The sequence below is a fragment of the Sinocyclocheilus rhinocerous genome, unplaced genomic scaffold (assembly GCF_001515625.1).
Source record: "Sinocyclocheilus rhinocerous isolate Xijiao unplaced genomic scaffold, SAMN03320098_v1.1 scaffold1956, whole genome shotgun sequence".
Lineage (NCBI taxonomy): Eukaryota > Metazoa > Chordata > Actinopteri > Cypriniformes > Cyprinidae > Sinocyclocheilus > Sinocyclocheilus rhinocerous.
The window spans coordinates 1,071,185-1,092,795 of NW_015638932.1; the positions used below are offsets into that span (position 1 = coordinate 1,071,185).

General features: G+C 35.3%; 2 protein-coding genes across 2 annotated transcripts in view; both read left to right on the forward strand.

Moving 5' to 3' along the window:
• Positions 1–6,533, forward strand: part of LOC107750062 (FAST kinase domain-containing protein 2-like) — a 13,955-nt gene extending 7,422 nt beyond the window's left edge. The window contains exons 11-14 of the mRNA XM_016565321.1: positions 444–513; positions 653–767; positions 1,104–1,429; positions 6,522–6,533. Coding sequence (XP_016420807.1) covers positions 444–513; positions 653–767; positions 1,104–1,232 — 314 coding nt within the window. The 3' untranslated portion in view covers positions 1,233–1,429; positions 6,522–6,533. The remainder of the gene's footprint in view (positions 1–443; positions 514–652; positions 768–1,103; positions 1,430–6,521) is intronic.
• On the forward strand, positions 2,431–16,195 carry LOC107750061 (general transcription factor 3C polypeptide 3-like). Its single transcript, XM_016565320.1, has 18 exons — positions 2,431–2,736; positions 2,941–3,049; positions 4,698–4,969; positions 6,398–6,521; positions 6,668–6,859; positions 9,010–9,175; positions 9,488–9,635; positions 10,491–10,623; positions 10,874–10,974; positions 11,345–11,516; positions 11,637–11,839; positions 11,922–12,023; positions 13,028–13,163; positions 13,474–13,699; positions 14,593–14,783; positions 15,014–15,138; positions 15,706–15,858; positions 16,054–16,195. Exons 1-18 carry the CDS (start codon positions 2,650–2,652, stop codon positions 16,174–16,176), a joined length of 2,763 nt encoding a protein of 920 aa, XP_016420806.1. The 5' UTR covers positions 2,431–2,649; the 3' UTR covers positions 16,177–16,195.
• The last annotated feature ends 5,416 nt before the right edge of the window (positions 16,196–21,611 follow it).

Sequence of the window (21,611 nt, forward strand, 5' to 3'; positions counted from 1 at the left end):
GTCCAATGCAATACAAAGTACTTTACAAGCGTAAACAAGTTATTGACACAAAGTACAAGCAACAAAAATAAGAAAAATCAGTTAGAATAAAACAATAAATGTTTGAATAGAATAAAATAAGTAAGCAAAATAGAATAGAAATAAACGATAATGATGATAATAAATATAATTATATAATAACTAACAAATACTAGAATCATAGAAAGGCAAATCAGTTGGTTTTTAATGTATATTATATATTAATTACATAATATTAAAATGATTATGACAATTAACAAGCTAATATAGCTTACTTCACAATCAAATCCTTCCATACATTTCCCACTGAATAATTTATTTTACTCAGAAACATGTCATTATGGCTTTTAAATATATTGTTGCATTTCATGTTGAATAACTTGTGTGCACGTGTCGTTTGAAACTTTGTCTTGTCTTTGCTTTAGACTGTGTGATTACTCTGCCTCATCAAACAGAAGAAACCAGTGGCCTCGAGGCAGAGGAATGTGCCCAAAGGTAAAACACGAGACAAGACAAGACAGCTGTGATGTTTATATGAAGAATCGCATGCTGATCTCACATACCTAGATGCTGATTGTATGTTGAAGTAGTTCTGCAGACAAATTTAACAGCTCTTCTCTGTCTTTTATTTTAGGATTGCAGTGTTCGGCTCCCCACCCACTTCATTTTGCTTTGGTACAACACATCCTCGAGCCAGGTTGGCTATCAAACTTCGCCATCTTGAAAAACTTGGTTATAAACCTGTTTTGGTAAATTTCTTTTTAATTCCTCTGATATACTAAATCCCACCAAAACCTGATGCTTGATATCTGATACCAGAAACCTGATATTTTTGCTATATATTGTTGATGAATATTGTTGTTTTTAATATGTGACACTGTTTTTATGCCATGTATCATAGTAATATTATGGTGTTCTTTGAAATACCTTGGAGTGCCATGTAAATACCATATATGGTAAATATGGTAATCATAACAGTATTGACTGCTTGTCATGAACAACTGGAGAGATTTAGCCAACCATTCAAGCTCTGGTTTTCAATTTTGCATTCTCAATAATATTCCTCATATGTTTCACCCGTTTAGGTTCCAGTCCTTGAGCTCAACTCTAAAACTGAGGAAGAAACGATTGAGATGCTACAGAAGCTCATATTTCCTGTACAGGAACCCACTGGAACACAGGAAATACCGAACAACAGTCCAAAAGCAGAGTGAATTTCATAACTGTTCCTAAGGGTGCAGTTCTGTAGCATTCAGTTTTCCCTCATGCTTGAAGGACATTTTGATCTTACTCAGAGATAGATACAGGATACATATTTGTTGATGTATAATATCAATATTGTACAGTTATGTATTTTTCCTCTAACACCAAGTGAAAAACAAACTGAAACTAATGGAAGAATGAATATGAAGTGTATATATACATATATATACATATGGGTGTGTGTATATATATATATATACATACAGGTACATCTAAAAAAAATTTAATATCATGAAAAAGGTCAATATTTTTTGTCACTCATTTCAGAAAGTGAAACCCATATATAGATTCATTACACACAGAGTGAAATATTTCAAGCCTTTATTTCTTGAAATTTTTATGATTATTTATGGATAATGAAAATCCAAAATTCAGTGTCTCAGAAAATTTGAATGTTACATAAGATCAATAAAAAAAAGGATATTTTAAACAGAAATGTCAGGCTTCTGAAAAGTGTGTTCATTTCTGTGCACTCAGTACTTGGTTGGGCCTCCTTTTGCATGAATTACTGCATCAATAAGGCGTGGCATGGAGGCAATCAGCCTGTGGCACTGCTCAGGTGTAATGGAAGCCCAGGTTGCTTTGATAGCGGCCTTCAGGTCATCTACATTGTTGGGTCTGGTGTCTCTCATCTTCCCCTTGACAATACCCCATAGATTCTCTATGGGGTTCAGGTCAGGCGAGTTTGCTGGCCAATCAAGCACAGTAACACCATGGTCACTGAACCAGCTTTTGGTACCTTTGGCAGTGTCGGCAGGTGCCAAGTCCTGCTGGAAAATGAAATCAGCATCTCCATAAAGCTTGTCAACAGAAGGAAGCATGAAGTGCTCTAAAATTTCCAGGTAGATGGCTGCGTTGACTGTGGACTTCAGAAAACACAGTGAACCAACACCAGCAGATGACATGGCAGCCCAAATCATCACTGACTGTGGAAACTTCACACTGGACTTCAAGCAACATGGTTTCTGTGCCTCTCCACTCTTCCTCCAGACTCTGGGACCTTGATTTCAAAATGAAATGCAAAATTTACTTTCATCTGAAAAGAGGACTTTGGACCACTGAGCAACAGTCCAGTTCTTTTTCTCCACAGCCCAGGTAAGACGCTGGGAAAATGCATCTAATTATTTTCCCTAGGGTTTACCACGATAAATCTGGACTGCCCTATATAACTTAGAGACGCTTGATGGCGATGTGGATCTTTTGGAATAACGTCATCTGTGGTTGTGTTTCGCTCACAGTCGAAGAAAAATTCGAGGTCCCTGATTGGCTGAAAGGCAGAAGCGCAGAAACAGACAGTGCTCATGCAGTACATCGGTTTTGTTTATACTGTATGTGACATGAAAGAGTAAACTTAATTATTTTTGTACAATGTCCGAATTGAATGATTATTTAGAAGGTAAGATTACTTTCGAGGATTTTGAAAGGCGGAGAGAGGAAAGAAAAGCAAAGGATAAGGTAATACACTGCTTTTACTCCGTTTGTAAATGTGGTCCACGTTCTCCATTCAGCATATATAAAAATACCTGTAATATGTGTTTGATTATGCAATCTATTATAATGATATATCCGCTAACCCATTATTTGGACATGCCCTATAGTAATGCACCATGGTATTGTTGAAGTGTTCTGGAGTAGCATGTAACACACGTTGTGTTCCAGGAGGAGAAGAGAGATGTGTCAGATGATGATGGATCTGCTGATCAGGAGGAAGACGCAGTTCCGTCCACTTCAAAACGAAGCGCTGGAGGAACACGGAAACGCCAAACAGGTGGATATTACGTAGTAATACCAGGGTACTTTTTGTACCTGCCAGTAGCAACACTACAGGTGAAAAGGGTAAAAAGTTATAATGAGATATTCTTATGAAGCTTCACCAAGGTTTTACTGGCATTACAATGGGCCAGTTGCATAAACAACACAGCCACTACCTTTATGTTACTAGTTCTGAATGTCTTCAGAACTAGTAACCAGCTTTGCTTAACGGATTCATAGTAGACTAATCTACATTTTTATATAACTGAGTTGAAGTTATGGACAGTCTTGAAGAAAAAAAAAGTAAATAAATAGATGACTAATTTGCAAGACTAGTCTAAACAGTTTTTGCAACCGGCCAAATATTTACTACATTACAAGATGCCCACAAAGCAAAATTAGATATTAAATTAATTCATGAAATATTAGATAATTCTACATGCATTTTGAAACCAAAAATCTGCCTTATAAATTTCAATATAATATGCATACTGTACTTGTAGATTGGAATAGACACTTTGCCTTATTACAAATGAATACATATGATATAAATTATCATTATGTTATATATCTTTAATAATACAGTTGAGAAAGTGTATGCAGTGTTCGGTTTATGTGTGTTATAGGAAGAAGAGATTTGTGTGGCAAATAGCTGAAAAACACTAATTATTAGAAAGCATTTATTAAGGGTAGTCTAAACATATGCTAGAAGGCATACAGAACAAATAGAACTGAACATTTTCAGAATATTGGACATGTTTATTGAATCAGTGTTAAATTGGACATAAATTACACTACCATTAAAAAGTTTGGGGTTGGTATTTTTTAATGTTTTGAAAGAAGTCTATTACGCTCACCAAGACTGAATTTATTAGGGGGGGGAGAAGAACAGCATTATGAAATTGTTACTATTTAAAGGAACTCTTTACTATTTGAATATATTGAAAATGATGTTGAAAATTCAGTAATTTAATAAGTAATTATAAATGAAACATAAAGGTTTCACAGCATTATGAAATTGTTACTATTTAAAGGAACTGTTTACTATTTGAATATATTGAAAATGATGTTGAAAATTCAGTAATTTAATAAGTAATTTCAGTAATGAAAATGTAATTTATTCCTGTGATGGCAAAGCTGAATTTTCAGCATCATTACTCCAGTCTTCAGTGTCACATGATCCTTTAGCAATCATAATATGCTGATTTGCTGCTCAAGAAACATTTCTTATTATTAACACAGTTCTGCTGTTTAATATTTTTGTGGGAACTGCGATTTTTTTTTTGTCAGGATGCTTTGATGAATAGAAATTCAAAAGACAAGCATTTATTTGAATTAAATCTTTTTGTAACATTATAAATATCTGCACCATCGCTTTTGATCAGTTTAATGCAGATTTGCTGAATAAAAGTATTTCAAAAAAAAAATAATAATAATAAAAACAAAATTACAGACCCTGAACTTTTAAACAGTAGTGTATGTTTTTATACCAAAATCCTAAATTGCTTGGTTGACTGACTGCTTTTAGATCAGATAGGTTTTAGTTTCATATTCTTGCTCGTATGTCAAATGTATCAAGAGCATTTGAATGAGGCAGGTGGGAATCAATATTCAGCGTGACACAACATCACATCACAAGTTGTATTTTGTGTGATCTCTGACAGAGACGACAGAAGAGGGAGTCAGTCCATCTGTTCAGAAAGCTTTTGCGTCCATGATCGGAGAGGGACTGGAGGAGTGTGTGGAGGAGGGTGAAAATGATGAAGATGGAAAGATGGATTGGAGAGACACTGGAGAGGAGGATGGAGATAATGACGACGACAACGATGATGATGATGATGAAGAAGAAGAGGACAATGACAGAAATGAAGTCACACCCGGAGATGTGTTCGCCCTTGAAATGGAGCTGAACCGTGAGAACAAGAAAATTATGAAGGTCAGTAGATCACTCTGCTAGGTCAGCATTAATAATCAATTACAATAAAATGTATAAAATAATTACAAAAAAAAAAATATATATATATAACATTTTGATCTAAATAATTTCAAAAATGAGTAATTGATTTTATTATTATGTTTTGCTTGAAGTTGGGCACTACTCTAGTAATAGATTAAGTTTCTGAATAAAGAAATATAAGAAATATCCTCTCCTTTTTTTTTTGCTATAACGTTCATATACAGGGCCTAAAACTAACTTTTTGCCAGACCTGCCAATGGCCGGTGACTTAAGGAAATTTACTGGCCAGAAATATTTTTTACCAGCCATGGAAAAAAAAAAACAGGCAGTTATGACACCAATATTTTAGATAATAGCAAAAAATCACAATCCTTGATTCCAGTTTCGAAACCTGCTAAAACTACTAGCTTAACCAATATAAATTTAATAGGCTACATTTTTAAAGACTAGTAAATAGTCAGTTGTTCTGATTATAATGGGTTCTATTGTCTTGTGACACATTGTGTCGCGCGCGGTTTGTGTCTGGTTTCTTTCTCAGCTGTTCATGTTCACTTAAGAACCAACTACTTTACTAGGATACTCACTGAGACGTGCATTTTTGACATAATTTTGTGTGAATTTGTCCGTTCAAGTGCAGGAAGGAAGCAGAGCTCAAGACGCGGCTTTCAGATGTTTAAACTTCCCACTCAGCGCGAGTAACGCGTCTCCTTTCATGTGTTCTAGCTCTTGAATATTTACATTGCAAAGGCTTACACTTTTGTGATGAAGCAGCACTGACCCGTCAACTGTACGGAGCGTCGTTCACTTTTGTGCACGTTTATGTTCTCACAACATTGCACTGTTAGAATTTCTAAAAATGTTACCGGCCATCTGGCGACTGACACAGTTTCATATAGTCGCCAAAGCCGATTTTTACTCGCATTTGGCGTTTGGCGAGTGTTAATTTTAGGCCCTGTTCATATATATACATGCCAAAATGCACACTTGATGCATAAAATTATTATTGTAATGATTAGTTATGATTAATATTCTACAATTTACTTATGAATCATTTTAATACATGGAGGTTTATATGATTAATTAATCCGTTTGTTTTATTTTTAGTTTCGTATTATTACTTGAAATGTATAAAAAAGAAAATATCAATGATGAGTTAAGTTAAATAATTATAATGTGTACTTTCTTGAAATAAAATTAATAAAATGTTTACAAAAAAAAGTGTATATATAACAATTAGTTAAAATTGAATTAATTCATTGTATTTTGCTTAATAAGTTAGTAATTTTTATTTTTTTTTGCTTTAACACCTATACGCATTAATAATCACTATTACTGGTCATGATGATTTTGTAGTATTGATCAAATTTCCAGTTTATTTCTAAGCATGCTAGCTTCATTATTTTTTAGGAGAGGCATCACCGCAGTAAGTTGCCACGGGCTCTCAGAGGACTCATGGGAGAGGCTAACATCCGCTACGCTAGAGGAGAAAAGGAGGATGCCATCCTGATGTGCATGGAGATCATTCGCCAAGGTGAGTTTTGTTGTTTTAGTTATTTGGGGTGTAAAATACCTTAGTGCGATAATCAAAAGTTGATGTAGGTCACTTGAACAAACAGAGCCACAGTGTTTTAATTGTAGTTGTGTCATAGAATGAACCCCGTCTCCCGCCTCTCTCAGCTCCTGTGGCATACGAGCCATTCTCCACGCTGGCTATGATCTATGAGGATAAGGGGGATATGGAGAAAGCGCTGCAGTTCGGACTGATCGCTGCTCATCTGAACCCCAGTGACTGGGAGGAGTGGGTCAAACTGGCAGACATGTCCCTGGAGCAGGACAACATCAAACAAGCCATCATCTGCTACACTAAAGGTATATACACATATCTACACTACCGTTCAAAAGTTTGGAGTCGGTAAGATTTTTTTAAAATGTTTTTGAAGTCTCTTATGCTTACCAAGTCTGAATTTATTTGATTAAAAAGGCACTAAAATCAGTAATAATGTGAAATATTATTACAGTTTGAAATAATAGTTAGCTGATCAAGAAACTTTCCTTATTATTATCATTGTTGAAAACAGTTGTGCTGCTTCATACAGTGGGGAAAATATTTATTTGATCCCCTGCTGATTTTGTAAGTTTGCCCACTTACAAAGAAATTAAGGGTCTGTAATTTTTATGGTAGGTTTATTTTAACGAAAAGAGACAGAATACCGACCAAAAAAATCCAGAAAAAAACACATTATATAAATGTTAGAAATTGATTTGCATTTCAGTGAGTGAAATAAGTATTGAGTAAAAAACGCACTGCATTTATGTAGGTGAATATAGCTATTTATTACTATGTATTGTTCTATTGGGCCACAAAAATAATAATAATTATGGAAACCATAATACATTTTTTTCAGGTTTCCTTCATGAATACAAAGTTCAAAAGAACAGCATTCAGTTTGAAATATAAATATTTTTTCTAATAATGAAATATATACAATATATAGTATAGTAATTTAAAAAAAATCTTACTGACCTCAAACTTTTGAAAGTAGTATGTGTGTGTATATATATATATATATATATATATATATGTATCTATCTATCTATCTATCATCTATTTTAGATAATGATATATTACATAATTGTTTATTACACTTTTTTCGTATCAAAACAATTGGCAAAATGCTATAAAAATATAATCAAAATAACATTTTCTTTTTATATTCCATAGAACATTTGGAATATAGAAAATAATATTTAGAGTCACATTATCTCCCTTTATTCCATTCTGTTCCAATATAATTATAATACGTATAACAGACATGTCAGAGACAAGGGGTACAGAAGGTGAGATCAATTGTTACTTCTTCCAGTCAGTTGTCAAAGAATGTTCAACCTTAAATGACTGTCCATAATAAGGCTGAAGGTAAGATTTCCCATTAAAGAGATTCTTCTGGCCCACAGGTAGGCTAAAACGTCGGGATTCACCAGGAAATAGATATTACACTGTTCTAGATACAAGACCTGCTCGAGACAAGAGGAGGGCACAGACAGAAGGAAGGGAGGAATAAAACGAAAGAGGCAAAAATGACTTGGAACTGTGTGGGAAGACATGGGAGGAGCTTGCAAAGTATAAACTTGGATGTTTCCTAGCAGTGGAGAGCCTCAGCACGGTAAACGATGCCAAAAGTAAATGAAGAGGACGAATGCACCGTGGCATTAACAGAACATTTGACGGATATTCTTTAAAGTTCAGTCTTCTGGAACATCCGCGAGACGCCAGCAGCTCAGGAACTGACGCTGGGATCAACTCTTCGGGTGCACTGGAGCTGGACTCGGTGTGGCATGCGTGGATCAAATAGTCCAAATACACTCTTGTAACTAAAAGAAAGAAAGCGAACTTATTTCGTAAGATGATCTGGTTATTGTTTTTGCTCCACTGTTCTGCCGGCGTGTTGTCGTCTTCCACTCGTGAGTACATTTATAACCCTCTCTCTCTCTATGTGTGTGTATGTGTGTTACATGTGTTCTTACGTACCTTCTTCATCGAATGGGGTTTGTTTCGGAACTTGAAGCGTTCGGTAGGCTATTGAATTTATATTAGTAAATAGAATAGATAGAAAGTTAAAACTATAATACAATGTAAATGAAGTTAGTTACAGTGATAATAAAACAAAATCCTCTAAGTCCATTTTTAACTACCAGCATCTGCAAAACACAATATTTTTATGTATAGGTCAAAAACGTGCCTGGGTTCTTGTAATGTTTATTGGATTAGTAATTTTTTTTTTTTTCAGCAAAACAATGGTTTTTATTTTTTATCTAAAATCATCTATTTTAGATACTATTAATTAATATTTTTTTGTTTTATTAAAAAGTGAGATAAAGTGTATCACTGTTTACTAACAGTCAATCACATGACTATATTTCAGCAGATGTTAATTTACTGAGATGCCTTTGTGAAGTGTGTCTAGCACAAAATGTGTCTAAAGCACATGATGTCTCCTGTTTTTTTTTTTTTTCCCCAGCGATTAAATATGACCCCAGTAATGTTCAGTACCTGTGGGAGCGCTCGAGCCTTTATGAGCAGGTCGGAGAGCACAAGCAGGCCATGGATGGGTATCGCCGCATCCTCAGCCTGCTGCCACCATCCGATGGAGAACAGTTCATGCAGCTCTCACGAGACATGGCGAAGTATGAGGCTCTCATATCTGATGACAGTTTATTCGAAATCTTATGTAAAGGTTGTTTGCACCATAATTTGTTTCATGATATTCCACCCTTTTGCTGACCCTTAATAATAAACCGTTTTTGCTGCTGTACCTTTAGGACTTGACACACTGTATGTAAGTGGCCTCTGTTATGATTAGATGTTCAGATGTAAATTGGTGTTTATATGTAAATGTTGGCATGTTAATGAGCTCATGGTTGTGCCATCAAAGCCATATAGTGCATATCTCTGCTTTGATAGTTTTAACCCCAGAACTGTGCATGTGTTTATTTCAGGAGTTGCTATGAGAGCAGCGAGTTGCCGTCCGCTATTGGGGTCATGGTGGAAGCTCTGGAGAGACATCCTGAACTGGTCTCACATGAGTGTGTCAACATGGCCGCTGAACTCTTCATAGCCAACCACCAACATGACAAAGCTCTAGAGGTGAGTTCAGAAAAGACTTGCAGGATTTTCATTGGCCAATACCGAAATGTAGAGAGCAGGACAGGGCGGCAGTTGACTGATATGATGCCATTATATAGAAATGTAACTGTCATTTAGGCACAGTTATCTGCTGGTAATCTCAAAATTCTGTAGCTAAAGCCATTATGTTAATATTCAGCAATACAGCAATGGCATATTAAAATGGTTCTGTAAGTGAAAAAGACAAGCTTCATGAAAAAGTATGATTAAGTAAAAAGATTATTTGAAACATATATAAAAATCAGTGCTGAATTAAGTTAAATAATTACTGTGTATTTTCTTTACAATAAAATGTTTACAAAAAAGTGAAAATATAACATTTTGATCCAGTATTATATAGACAAATGAGTCAGTGCATAATGAATTATGTTTTGCTCAAAGCTGCAAACTACTATAGTAATGAAAAGTTCTGAATAAACATTTTATGTTATAATGCACACTTGATGCATAAAATTAGTATTCTGTAATTATTCTCCAGTTTATTATTTTTTATTAATATTAATTAAAAAAAAAATTGTATTATTATTGTTATTATTTGAAATGTAAATATTAATTCTGAATTGTTAAATAATTAAAATGTATTATTCTGCAATAAAATTAACAAAATGTTTACAAAAAAGTGATGTAATATACACACATAATCTTTTATTTATTATATTTTGCTTAATAAGCTGCGCTAGTAATAGATTAAGAGGTTCTGAATATAGAAATATCTTGTCATAATTCACACTAGATGCAAGATGGTTCTAATTGGATCACCCTTTTCCCTCTGTTGTATTTATTTCAATGTAAATGCTAAAATGTATGCGTCTGTAGGCACTGGTGAAGTTTTGTGGCATCATTCTGAAAAGACAGGAGAAGGAGGAGACAGAGACGCAGACGGGTGACCAGACGCCCGCACAAGATACAGAAGGAGAAGAGAAGAAAAAAAGCTCTGAAGAGGAAAAAGGTGAGACGAAAGAGATGAATGTTTTGTCATAATGTGTAATTCTGTACCACACGGTACCAATTATTATAATAATAATAATCAAAATAAACAAATAAATGTTTAATAATAATAATATTTTTCCTTCTAATCATTGTGTACTTCATATATTTTGCAGTTTAGAGTTTAGTTTGGCAGGACTAGGCTGATAATGGCATTGTTTATCAGAGAAAAGCATTATGATCACATTAATGACGTGTTTTTAAATGCATAGGTAAAATCTTAGAGGTGGTGATTCCTGATGATGTTCCAGTCGACATCAGAGTCAAGATGATGGTGTGTCTCATCCACCAGCACGTCATCAAACCTTTGGATGTAAGTACATTTATACACATATACACAAGCTCTCATTTATAGAACTGATTTCCAAGTAATGTTGTTGGTTTCTGATCAGTTTTGTTTTTCCACATCTTTGTCACCTTGCATTAAATATGGTTGGAGACACTTGTAAAAACATATCATCTGCAAACCATCTCTTTCTATTTCAAGCATCATATTTGTGTTTATTTTATATTCACAAATATCTGATGAATGCTGTTTTAACATTCAGAAGGGAACATTTTAACATTGAAGATGAACAAATGACCTCTTCCAAATGATAGAATAAATGTCAAGTCAAGAATAAATGTGATGACAGATGAGTCATCCACGTTTGATTTTCTCGCCTGTGACATTTTGTCTGCAGCCCATGCTGACGTCTCTGATGGAGCAGAGCCCGGAGGAGCTGGGCGATTTGTATTTGGACGTGGCCGAGGCTTTTATGGAAGAGGGCGAATATAAATCCGCCCTACCTTTGCTCTCCGCCCTCGTCTGCTCAGAGAGATATAACCTGGCAGTTGTTTGGCTCCGGCATGCAGGTAAATTTGGAAAAGAAATGAAAAAAATCTGTGATTATAATAGTAAAATGTCTTATTCTGGCCAAGAACCACCTACTTGGACAGGAAATAGTAATCTGATTGTGATTTTCTTGTTTGTAGAGTGTCTAAAGGCGCTTGGTCATTTGGAAGTTGCAGTAAAGAGCTACAGTAAGGTTGTTGAAATGGCTCCACTGCATCTAGACGCTCGTCTGGCCCTATCCACCCTCCAGCAGCAGCTGGGACGACCCAACATGGCCCTCGAGGCCCTGGAGCCCATGTATGATGCCGAAACCCTCGCACAGGACTCTTCAGCTGCCCAGCAGGTGTGTTTATGTCATAGTCTCGTGCTTATGGTGTAGACACAGGGTTGAGCTTGTGTATGATTATATGTGTGATGTTTTTCAGGAACTGAAGCTGTTGCTGCATCGCTCGACTCTTCTGCATGCTCAAGGACGCACTGATGATTACATTGATACTGTATTTACCATGCTGTCCATGCTACTTAAGGTCAGAATCTGACTGTGCTTAATGTCTGATGGTGATATTAAGAGAGCAGCATACTGGCAGAGATGTACACAAATGAGTTGAAATTAGAATGTACACTACCGTTCAGAAGTTTGGGGTTGCTAAGATTTTTTTGTTTTTAAAAGAAGACACTTATGCTCACCAAGGCTGTATTTATTTGATCAAAAATACGATAAAAACAGTAATATTGTGAAATATTATTAGTTTGAAATAACTCTTTTCTATTTTAATATATTTTAAAATGTAATTTATTCTAAGGAAAAATTTTAATCGCATCATATGACCCCTTTAATGCATCCTTGCTGAATAAAAGTATTGAAAAAAAACTTACTAACCCCATACTTTTGAGCGGTATTGAATTCTACATATTTACTCTTAAGTTCTTACAACTTGACTGACATTTGTGACCAGTACTCACTGGTACAGTACATCGGTCTGTATCTGATTAATCCAAACTTTTATCTGTCTGTATTCAAATAAATGGTTAATATGTGTTCATTTCTAAAATATTTTATATTTTATTTATCACCCTATATCAGACTATAATAGTCTCATAAAATAGAATTGGCCCATATTGGGCTGTAACCATTAAATTGGCCAATATTTGTAGCTCTAGGTATGTTGTGTCTATCTGATCAGACTATTTTTCATTAATTGGCATATGTCACATTGAATCAACCAGTTAATTAGGTACAGGTCTATATTATCAGATTCAGTTTGATATAGGCATACCATATTTCTCATATATCATCTATACCTAAATAATAATCAGTTTATGTCAAACTATATCTGATTAATTGGCCTGTATTCAATTGAATCAATGTATAATCGATTACCCAGCTAATGTTTGTAGTCAACCACTATTTAAGAGCTAGTAGTTCATTCCTATTCTCTGACTACCAGGTTTAGGAGACTTGACATTTTTAATGAAATTGATTCTCTTCATAGGAGGTTTGTGATGTGGTTGTGTTTTCTGTTTTGTGAAGGTGGCGATGGTGAGGGCTCAGGTGTGTGTCATCTCAGATACGTCCTCTGGTGTCAAACATCTGAAGCTTATAAAAGTGTCACGCAGAAAACAGACAGAGATTGTTGACCAGGAGGCAGCTTATCTGGATGTGACAGGTAACGCAACCAGATTTAACTAAAGTAACACTCATTCATTGTGCCATTGCCTTCAAATTGCTGTCCTAGGACTTTAAGATCACATAATGAATTGTACGATCAATAATATTTACATACTACAACCCCGCAACAGTTGCTTGAAATTAAACCAGCTTTAGAGAGACTAAAACAGAGATGTGGGTTCTTTAAAGTCAACAGGTCTTTGTCAATTTGAATCAAAATGCAATTACTTGCTCCTCTTTGAAGCATCTTACCTTTTCAGCTGATGTAACCACATCTGCCTGAATATCACAGTGTCTTTCTCGCTAAGGTAAGACGAGTGTCCTGTCTCGAGACGACTGGTGGAAGCTGTTACTGCGCTGTTTGGCCATTCTGTGTGAGGTGAAGCGCTTTGCTGAGGCCGAGTTATTAGTGGACTCCACTTTAGAGTACTACTCTTTTTACGACGACCGCGTGAAGCGCAAAGAGCTAGAATACCTCGGCCTGTCCGCCGCCTTCCTCGACCGCAACTTCCGCAAAGCTTATGACTATATAAGGTCAGTCGACTGGATGCTAAATCTGTCTACATAAACGGCATCCTAAATAAAACCAGTCAATGAATCAAAAAGTCATTTACAAAGTTCTACACATGTTCTGCTTCTTGCTTCTTTTATGCAGTATTTTGGCTGATTGAATTTATTTTTTGGGTAATATAATTTATCATGTTTAAAACACAGAATCCTGCATTTTGCACCAAATTTTAACTTGCTCTATTTCTAAAATGCATGATTTCTTTGTTTTTAAGATGATGTCCTTTATTCTGTTTATGAAAACTGATTAATTTATACATATCTTTTAGGAAAATCTTACTTTTCCTAAAAAATATAAAATCAAAAATGTATATATCAAATCAGATTTGTGTGCTTGTTTATACAGTATTTTGGTGAATTTAATCCTGCATCGTCCACTAATTTGTTTATTGTTTTTATTTAGCATTATTTTATTATTTTTTAACTGATTACATGTGCATATATAGATTTAGAGTTTTTTCTTATTGTTGTTTATTTTTGTTATATGTATATACATTTCAATTTAAAACATAAAATACAGAATATCATGTTTAAAACACAGAATCCTATATTTACCACCAAAATAAATACAGTTTTGGTGGAAAATGTGGGATTCTGCGTTTTAAACAAAACTGAAATACTGCACACATAATCGCAGAAGGGGCAGGACATGTGTAAAACTCATGATAAGCTCAAGTCTAAGGAATGGCTCTCTTTGAGAAACAGTGAGTTGAAAATCAAAGTTTGAGGCTGAATGTTTCATTATTTGATTGCAAAGTGCTATTTATTTGATTGAGAAGCGGCTTTAAGTGACCGTTTGGGGTTCTTTCTCAATAGAGAACTTGTCTTTAAGTACTTTATGTGTATTCCATCTGTTGCAGGTTGATGTTAATGGACAATGTGGACCGGACTCAGCTGTGGAACGTGTTTAATCAGGTTACCCTGCACTCTCAGGATGCCAGACATCATCGTTTCTGTCTGCGTCTTATGCTCAAACACCCTGATAACCTTGCGCTCTACCTTCTCAATGGACACACCTCGCTGGTTTCTGGGACTTTCAAACATGCACTCGGTATGGTTTAGACATTTCCTATGCCACATTTCTGGTGCTTATTGCTAGGCATTGCAAATGAGTGTGTCATAGCTAGTTGAGTAGGTTATTTGCGAATGAGCATTGTCATATATGGCATAATTGGTGGAAACTGCACTATTAAAATTAATTTATTATTTTTTTATTATTTCTATTAAGTATATAATGTGGAATTATTATTATTATTATTATACTTTCTCTTCACTGAGTAGGTCAGTACATGCAAGCGTTCAGAAACCAGCCTGATCATCCTCTTCATAGTTTGGTTGTCGGTCTCACATTCTTCCATATGGCCTGTCAGAGGTTTGTCATGAAAAGGCATCCACTCATTGTGCAGGTACAGTATGATGTGTGTGTGTTTTTTTTAAACTAGCTACTTTTGAAAGCAAAGTTGCTGAAATTTCCTCCAAAGTTAGCTTTCTAGAACATGCAAGAAAATTATGAAAGAGAAAAAATGTTTTGCAATCAGAAAGTTCTATAAATAAAAGTTCTGTTCTATATATTATATGATTTATTCTTAAATTATTTATTGTATTATTTTTTTATTTTAATATTTATACATTTTACACTTTCATTTACTGCTAATTTAAAAAGCATTTTATTATGTATGTGTGTGTCTTATTGCCCAGACATGTTGTAATGAGAATTTTAAATGTGCTTGATTGTCATGAAAATAATGGCACGATGCAAAAACTCTTAATAGTTTTAAAATATGCTTTATTTTTTTAATGCAAATGTTAGTATGTTTGGAGTATATTTTAAATTCAAGAATAGTAGTATTAATAAATACGTAATGATGAGATGAGATGCCAACCAGACATCCCTCTTTAGATAGATAGATAGATAGATAGATAGATTAATTAGTGTGTATGCGTATATATCACATATTTTGGATGTTTGTCAGGGTTTCTCATTCCTGTGGCACTATGTGGATCTCAGAGGTCATTGTCAAGAGTCTCTGTATAATATTGGTCGGGCTTTACACCAGCTTGGACTCAGTCATTTAGCCATTCACTACTATGAGAAAGCCCTCACCCTCCCCCCACTCAAACTGGAGGTAAGATGCTTTCAATTTAATATATGTTTGATCCAACATGCATCCGTAAATAATCACAGAGACCTCCCAGATTTTTAAAGCACGAGAGACACATTCATAGACTCTGTGCTGTATATATATGTATATTTATCCATGTATTAATAGGTTTTTTTAAATGCTTTGTGAAATGTAAATGATTTCTCTTGTCATTTGAAGGGGATTGATGATGATCAAGTGGACTTGAGAAGAGAAATTGCCTACAACCTATCTCTTATTTACCAATCGAGTGGTAATAAGGAAATGGCCCGCCATGTCATCTATACTTACTGTACTGTCTGACTCAATGAGCGGATGCACAAGTTCCATCTACAGTTGCTTCTACAAATGTACAAAATATACAATATTTTTTACCTTTTTTTTTTTTCAATAAACTAATTTATAATATCCATGCATTGTTTGATTTTGATTTATGTGTTAGCTCAGGTGAAGAATGAGGTTTAAATTTTAAGAAGCTTAAAAAATAAAAAAAATTAATTTAAAGTACAATACAATTGTCAGCTTAGTCAAATATTTTTGGAGCCCCAAAGCACATTTACAGTTCATTACATGGTGTTATATTTTAGCAGAATCCTATAGCCGGAGTGTTTACGTGCATTTAAGTGTATACAGGGAAGGTGAGCATTATAAGGAAATCCCTAGTACTTTATATTCATCTACACACTCTTCTGAAATTAATTAAACTCCAAGCAGACTTTGTTCACACTGTGTTTTGTAAGTAATTCAGCCTTAGGTGCGCTAACGTTTTTGTAAGGGTAATGTTATTACAGTGCTTGCAAAGTGATTACATTTGCTTAATAAAGGAATAGTTTACCCAAAAATGAACATTTGCTGAAAGTACTCATCCAAGGCCATCCAAGATGTAGATGAGCTGTTCATTGGAACAGATTTGGAGAAATGTAGCATTACATCACTTGCTCACCAACGGATTATCTGCAGTGAATGGGTGTAGTCAGAATGAGAGTCCAAACAGCTGATAAAAACATAGTAATCCACACTACTCCAGTCTATCAATTAACTTCTTCTGAAGCAAAAATCTGCCTGTTTTGGTAAGTCAATTTTCAACAGATTTTAATTTTTAGGTGACTTATTCCATTAATAAGCAAATTAAGCTTTTTTTCTTCTTTGTCTCCGCCCTTGTATCACCCCTCTGTCTAAAAAAAGAATCGTTTCACCTCATTGAATCAGTTCGTTTGGGTGATTCATTTCCATGAATAGTGTCCAAGCAACGGTCCTATGGGTACTTTGTGTCTTCACTCGAAAGTGTTTCAACAGGTTGTTTTCACAAGCTATATTTCAGACACACATCTTTTACAGCGCTCCGTTACTGCGCTTTTAAGACAGAGTGGCATTTTATGTTAAATTTTTGTTGTAAAATACATGTATGGTAGAATACGGCTGTTTACAGCTTATTTAACAGGTGGTGCCTTTTAGATTTTTATTGCATTCTGTCTGCGCAGTTTTCTTTTATGCCTTTGGCTATTGCTGTTTTTAGCATTTCACCAGGGGTGTCTTTTTTAAGATGGTGCATCCAGTTTAAAAATGCATTTTACTATTTACTATTTTATTTATTTAGCTTAATTCTCCCTGCTGAAAAAAAAAAAACCTAAGCTGGTTGGCTGGTTTTAGCTGGTCTTTCAGCCTGGCCAAGCTGGTTTTAGCTGGTTGTCCAGATGATCTCCCAGCCTGACCAGCTAAGGGGCCAAAACCCCTCTAAAACCAGCCTGCTGACCAGCTATGACCAGGCTGGACGATCAGCTTAGGCTGGTTTTAGCTGGGGATTGTTTTTTTTCAGCAGGGATCTTATACGAAAAAATCTTATATATAAAATCGGTATCTATCTGTATATAAAATGTGTGTGAACAGCCCATTGCTCACCCCATTCGAATCGTTTCGAACGAATCATTCAAAAGAACCGGTTCACCAGGTTGACTCGTTGGCGAATCGAACATCACAACAGTGTGAGTGAACGCCTCCCTCTTGTGAGCTGCGCGGATGCTCAAAACAAAAAGACGCAAAGCCCGTGGAATTAATCCAACACAAATGCAAAGTAACGTTCACCACAACGCATCTACTACGCGTTCAGATGAAGCTGTACGCCCGGCCATGCGCATGTTTTTGTTCCGGTGTGAGTGTTCTCGGTGGGTATAAGGTGGCATTGAGCGAATATGGGGCTCTTTGTAAATGAATAAGAGATGAACGCGGCTGGATCCAGACTGGCAGACCGCGCGCACAGACGCAGATCGACACTGCGCAGTAAATATCAGCTGGGCTTGGTTCGGGGAGGTTCGGTCGGGTTGTGGAGCCGTTGAGACGGATGGTTTAGGAGGAAGAAGCGCGCTGGACCCGCACATAGGCCCTCAGCTGCGCACATCAGCTGTTCCGAGCATCCTCGTGTGTTTATTTGAGCTCTCAATTCATCATCACCTTTATTTGGCGGTAAGTTACAACGTTTGTCTCCATACGGGTTTAATTTGGATTAATTGCTAAATGAATAAATGCATTCATATTGTCATTAAAAACATTTTATTGGCATTAGAATCCGCACATCACCGTTTGCTGTTTATACTTATGGAAAAATTAACCAAACAACATGATTTTTATATTAAATTTACATTTACTTTTTTTTACATTACCAAAACGTCTAGAATTTCATGTCTGATAATCGGTCCCCTAGATGCCACAGGTTAAAGCTACACCTACAGAATAAAATGTACCATAATGTTAACCTGTTATAATATTCATGCTTTTGTTTCCATATTAATGTGTTAATTACAATACATTTACTATTTTATCAAAGCAATATACATGCCATATTGGCAATCATTTTTTTTGGCAGTAAATCCAAATGAAATCCACACCAAGGTGAACATGTCCATGAAAAACAACTCAAGGTAGCAATCTATAACTGTTATAATTCAAGCATTCAACTGCAATGAAAAATGCATAATAACCAGTATATTTGGTGCACCAGGAAATCTTTAAATTTACTCTATATTTTAGACTGTAAATGTGCCAAGAACTGAATGTCGGATAATTTGGCCCTCACAAATGCTACAGGTTCTGGGTGTCTTACAGTTGGTGGTTGAACACAACAGAAACCTAATGTGCCTAGAATTCAATTCAGTGCTGGGAGAATTTGGCCCCCAAATGGTTCAGGGTTTCATGTGTGCATATGCTTGAACCAACTAGTGACATATATTGTTAGGTTGAGAGCTGGTTATTTTTCTTGCATAGAGTAAATCACTGCCTCACATAATCATCAGATTCATTTGACAGTATTTATGCAGATTTCTTTTGTGTTTATTGCCAAAATTGATTGCCAGTGTGGCATGGGCATTGTAGTGGTTAAAACAATGTAAAATGCAAATGTGTAATAACCAGTGTTTGTTTGTTTAGGGTGTTGATTCATCATTTGTTTTTATACATTAAATCTACATCTGTATTTTATACAATAGGCACAAATATTTGGACCTACTTCAGTAATTCTGAGGTTCAGTGAAGAAACCTCCAAAACAACATTGGCTGTGTAGGGTTTTTGAGTTGAGTCTATATGGTTCTTTAGAGTTGAAAACAGTTTTCGATGTCTCTTTATTCAAAACAGTTCTGAGTTTAAAACACCATGGGATGATTTTCTAAAGAGCATAAGGAAATTAAGTTCCCTGTAGAGCCTGAGATGGTTATTTCATGACATCTGGCATTAAAAACCTGTTTTGTTTAAGTTTACTGTAGAACTGAATGTGAGGGAAATTGCACCTGAAACGCCACATGGTCTGGATTTTCCTATTATATATATATAATAGGAAATATATAAATATAATATATAATAAATATTTAGTTTATTGGGATTTTTTTAGATGTTGAATCATATAACATGCGTTTTTAGTTGTATTGTGGTTAAAATGTCCAAAAAAAGTCATCCAGACACGTCTAGCAGAAAGTTTCCAAGACTAGTTTTCATCACAAGTAATGAGGTCATACGAAGCTTTGCTTTGAAGAGTAGCTCCAAAATCCCACTTCAGGACTATTTAGACCATCTATGTGATCTGTGGATTAAATGACACAGTTAAAGCTGGTGGCTCAGTCATTAATGCCTCTCCTAGACTCAATTTCAGGATGGCCTGGTTCTCGTTCAATCCAATATTCGCCTCTCTAACAGGCTCAGTTGGTTGCATATCCATGTAGATTCATTTCTTAGAGCCGTCCAAGCGTTGCGAAGTATAGTCTGCTTTGCTTGAAATTCCTTAGTGTTCTTTTGGACTTAGAAATTGTTTGATCAAATCATGATTTAAGTATTGATTCATCTCTGTGGGTAATGATGTTATTGGACATTGGATCAGACAGTCTTGGATGAACAGCAGAAGCTAAAGGTGGAAACTGATAGAGTCTGACATCATTGGACTGTAATATATGGTTTGAGAGGGCTATAGAGATGAACAGACAATAGAAAGCTTTTAATAATGGTTGAACAGAATCAATTTGGCTTGTACTTTATTGGCATGACAATAGTTAAAACAGTAAATTTGTTTGGGTGTATTTACTTTTTGAATGGCCAGAGCAGTTACAATTCGCTGCGGACAAGAGTAAAATTGACTCTTTGTGGTCGAGAGGATGACTAGGTTAGCAAAAATATGATTATTGGAATTTAGTGTGGTTTTACTTCTCTGAGAGTGACATGCATCGATGAGGAATTAATGTAATGTTATTTTGTGATGTTCACCTGTTCTATGTCAGATCAGGTTGTTAAAGCCAAGAAGTCTATTGTTTGGTCAAGCATGTTTAGCTATACTTTTAGTGAGGATTTTGCTTCCCATTTTGATGAGGCTTATAAGTTAGTCTCTCTTGACTGTCCCTCAAATAACTTAGATGCTGAACAGCAACTTATTTTGTTTAATTCTACCTGTACTGAAATTTTAGACTCTATTGCCCCATTTTGGAGCAAGCAACTTAAACCTAAGGTAGAACCTAAGGGCCATGTATCCTATCAAAAATACTGTAAATAAGAGTCTTTCTGTTCCAGATTTGTTCCAGAATATTTAAAGCATGCTACTGTCAATCCTCTGTTGAAAAAAAATCTAACCTTGATGTGACAGTTCTCTCAAATTTTAGACCAATTTCTAAATGTACCTTTTATTTCTAAAATCTTTGAGAAGGTAGTTTCTGTCCAATTATTAATTTTTTTTAGAGTCGAATGAAGTCTTTGAATCTTAACAGTCTGGTTTTAGGAAACATCACAGTATGGAGTCAGCTCTTTTAAGAGTGTCAAATTATGTTTATAAATTATATTAGATATTAGAGGGAACTCTGTAATACTTCTGCTGTTGGATTTGAGGGCGGCCTTTGATACAGTCGATCATGATATTCTTATTTCTCGTCTTGAACACTGTGGGGGTATTAAAGGTCATGCACTGAACTGGTTCTAATCCTATTTGAACAATAGAACATTTTCTGTTTATATAAATTAATGTTTATCCTCCAAAGCACGTTTATCTGGTTCCCCAAGAATCTATTCTTGCCCCCAATTTTTTTCCCTTATATATGCTCCCTTTGGGCACAATTTTTTAGAAAACACAGAGTATTATTTAATTTGTATGCAGACGACACTCAAATATATGTGCCCATCAAGCATAATGACAATGCTGGACTGTGTGCTTTAATTGCCTGTTTGTCAGACATTAAGGCATGGATGTCCAAAAATGTCTTAAATTTAAACAAGA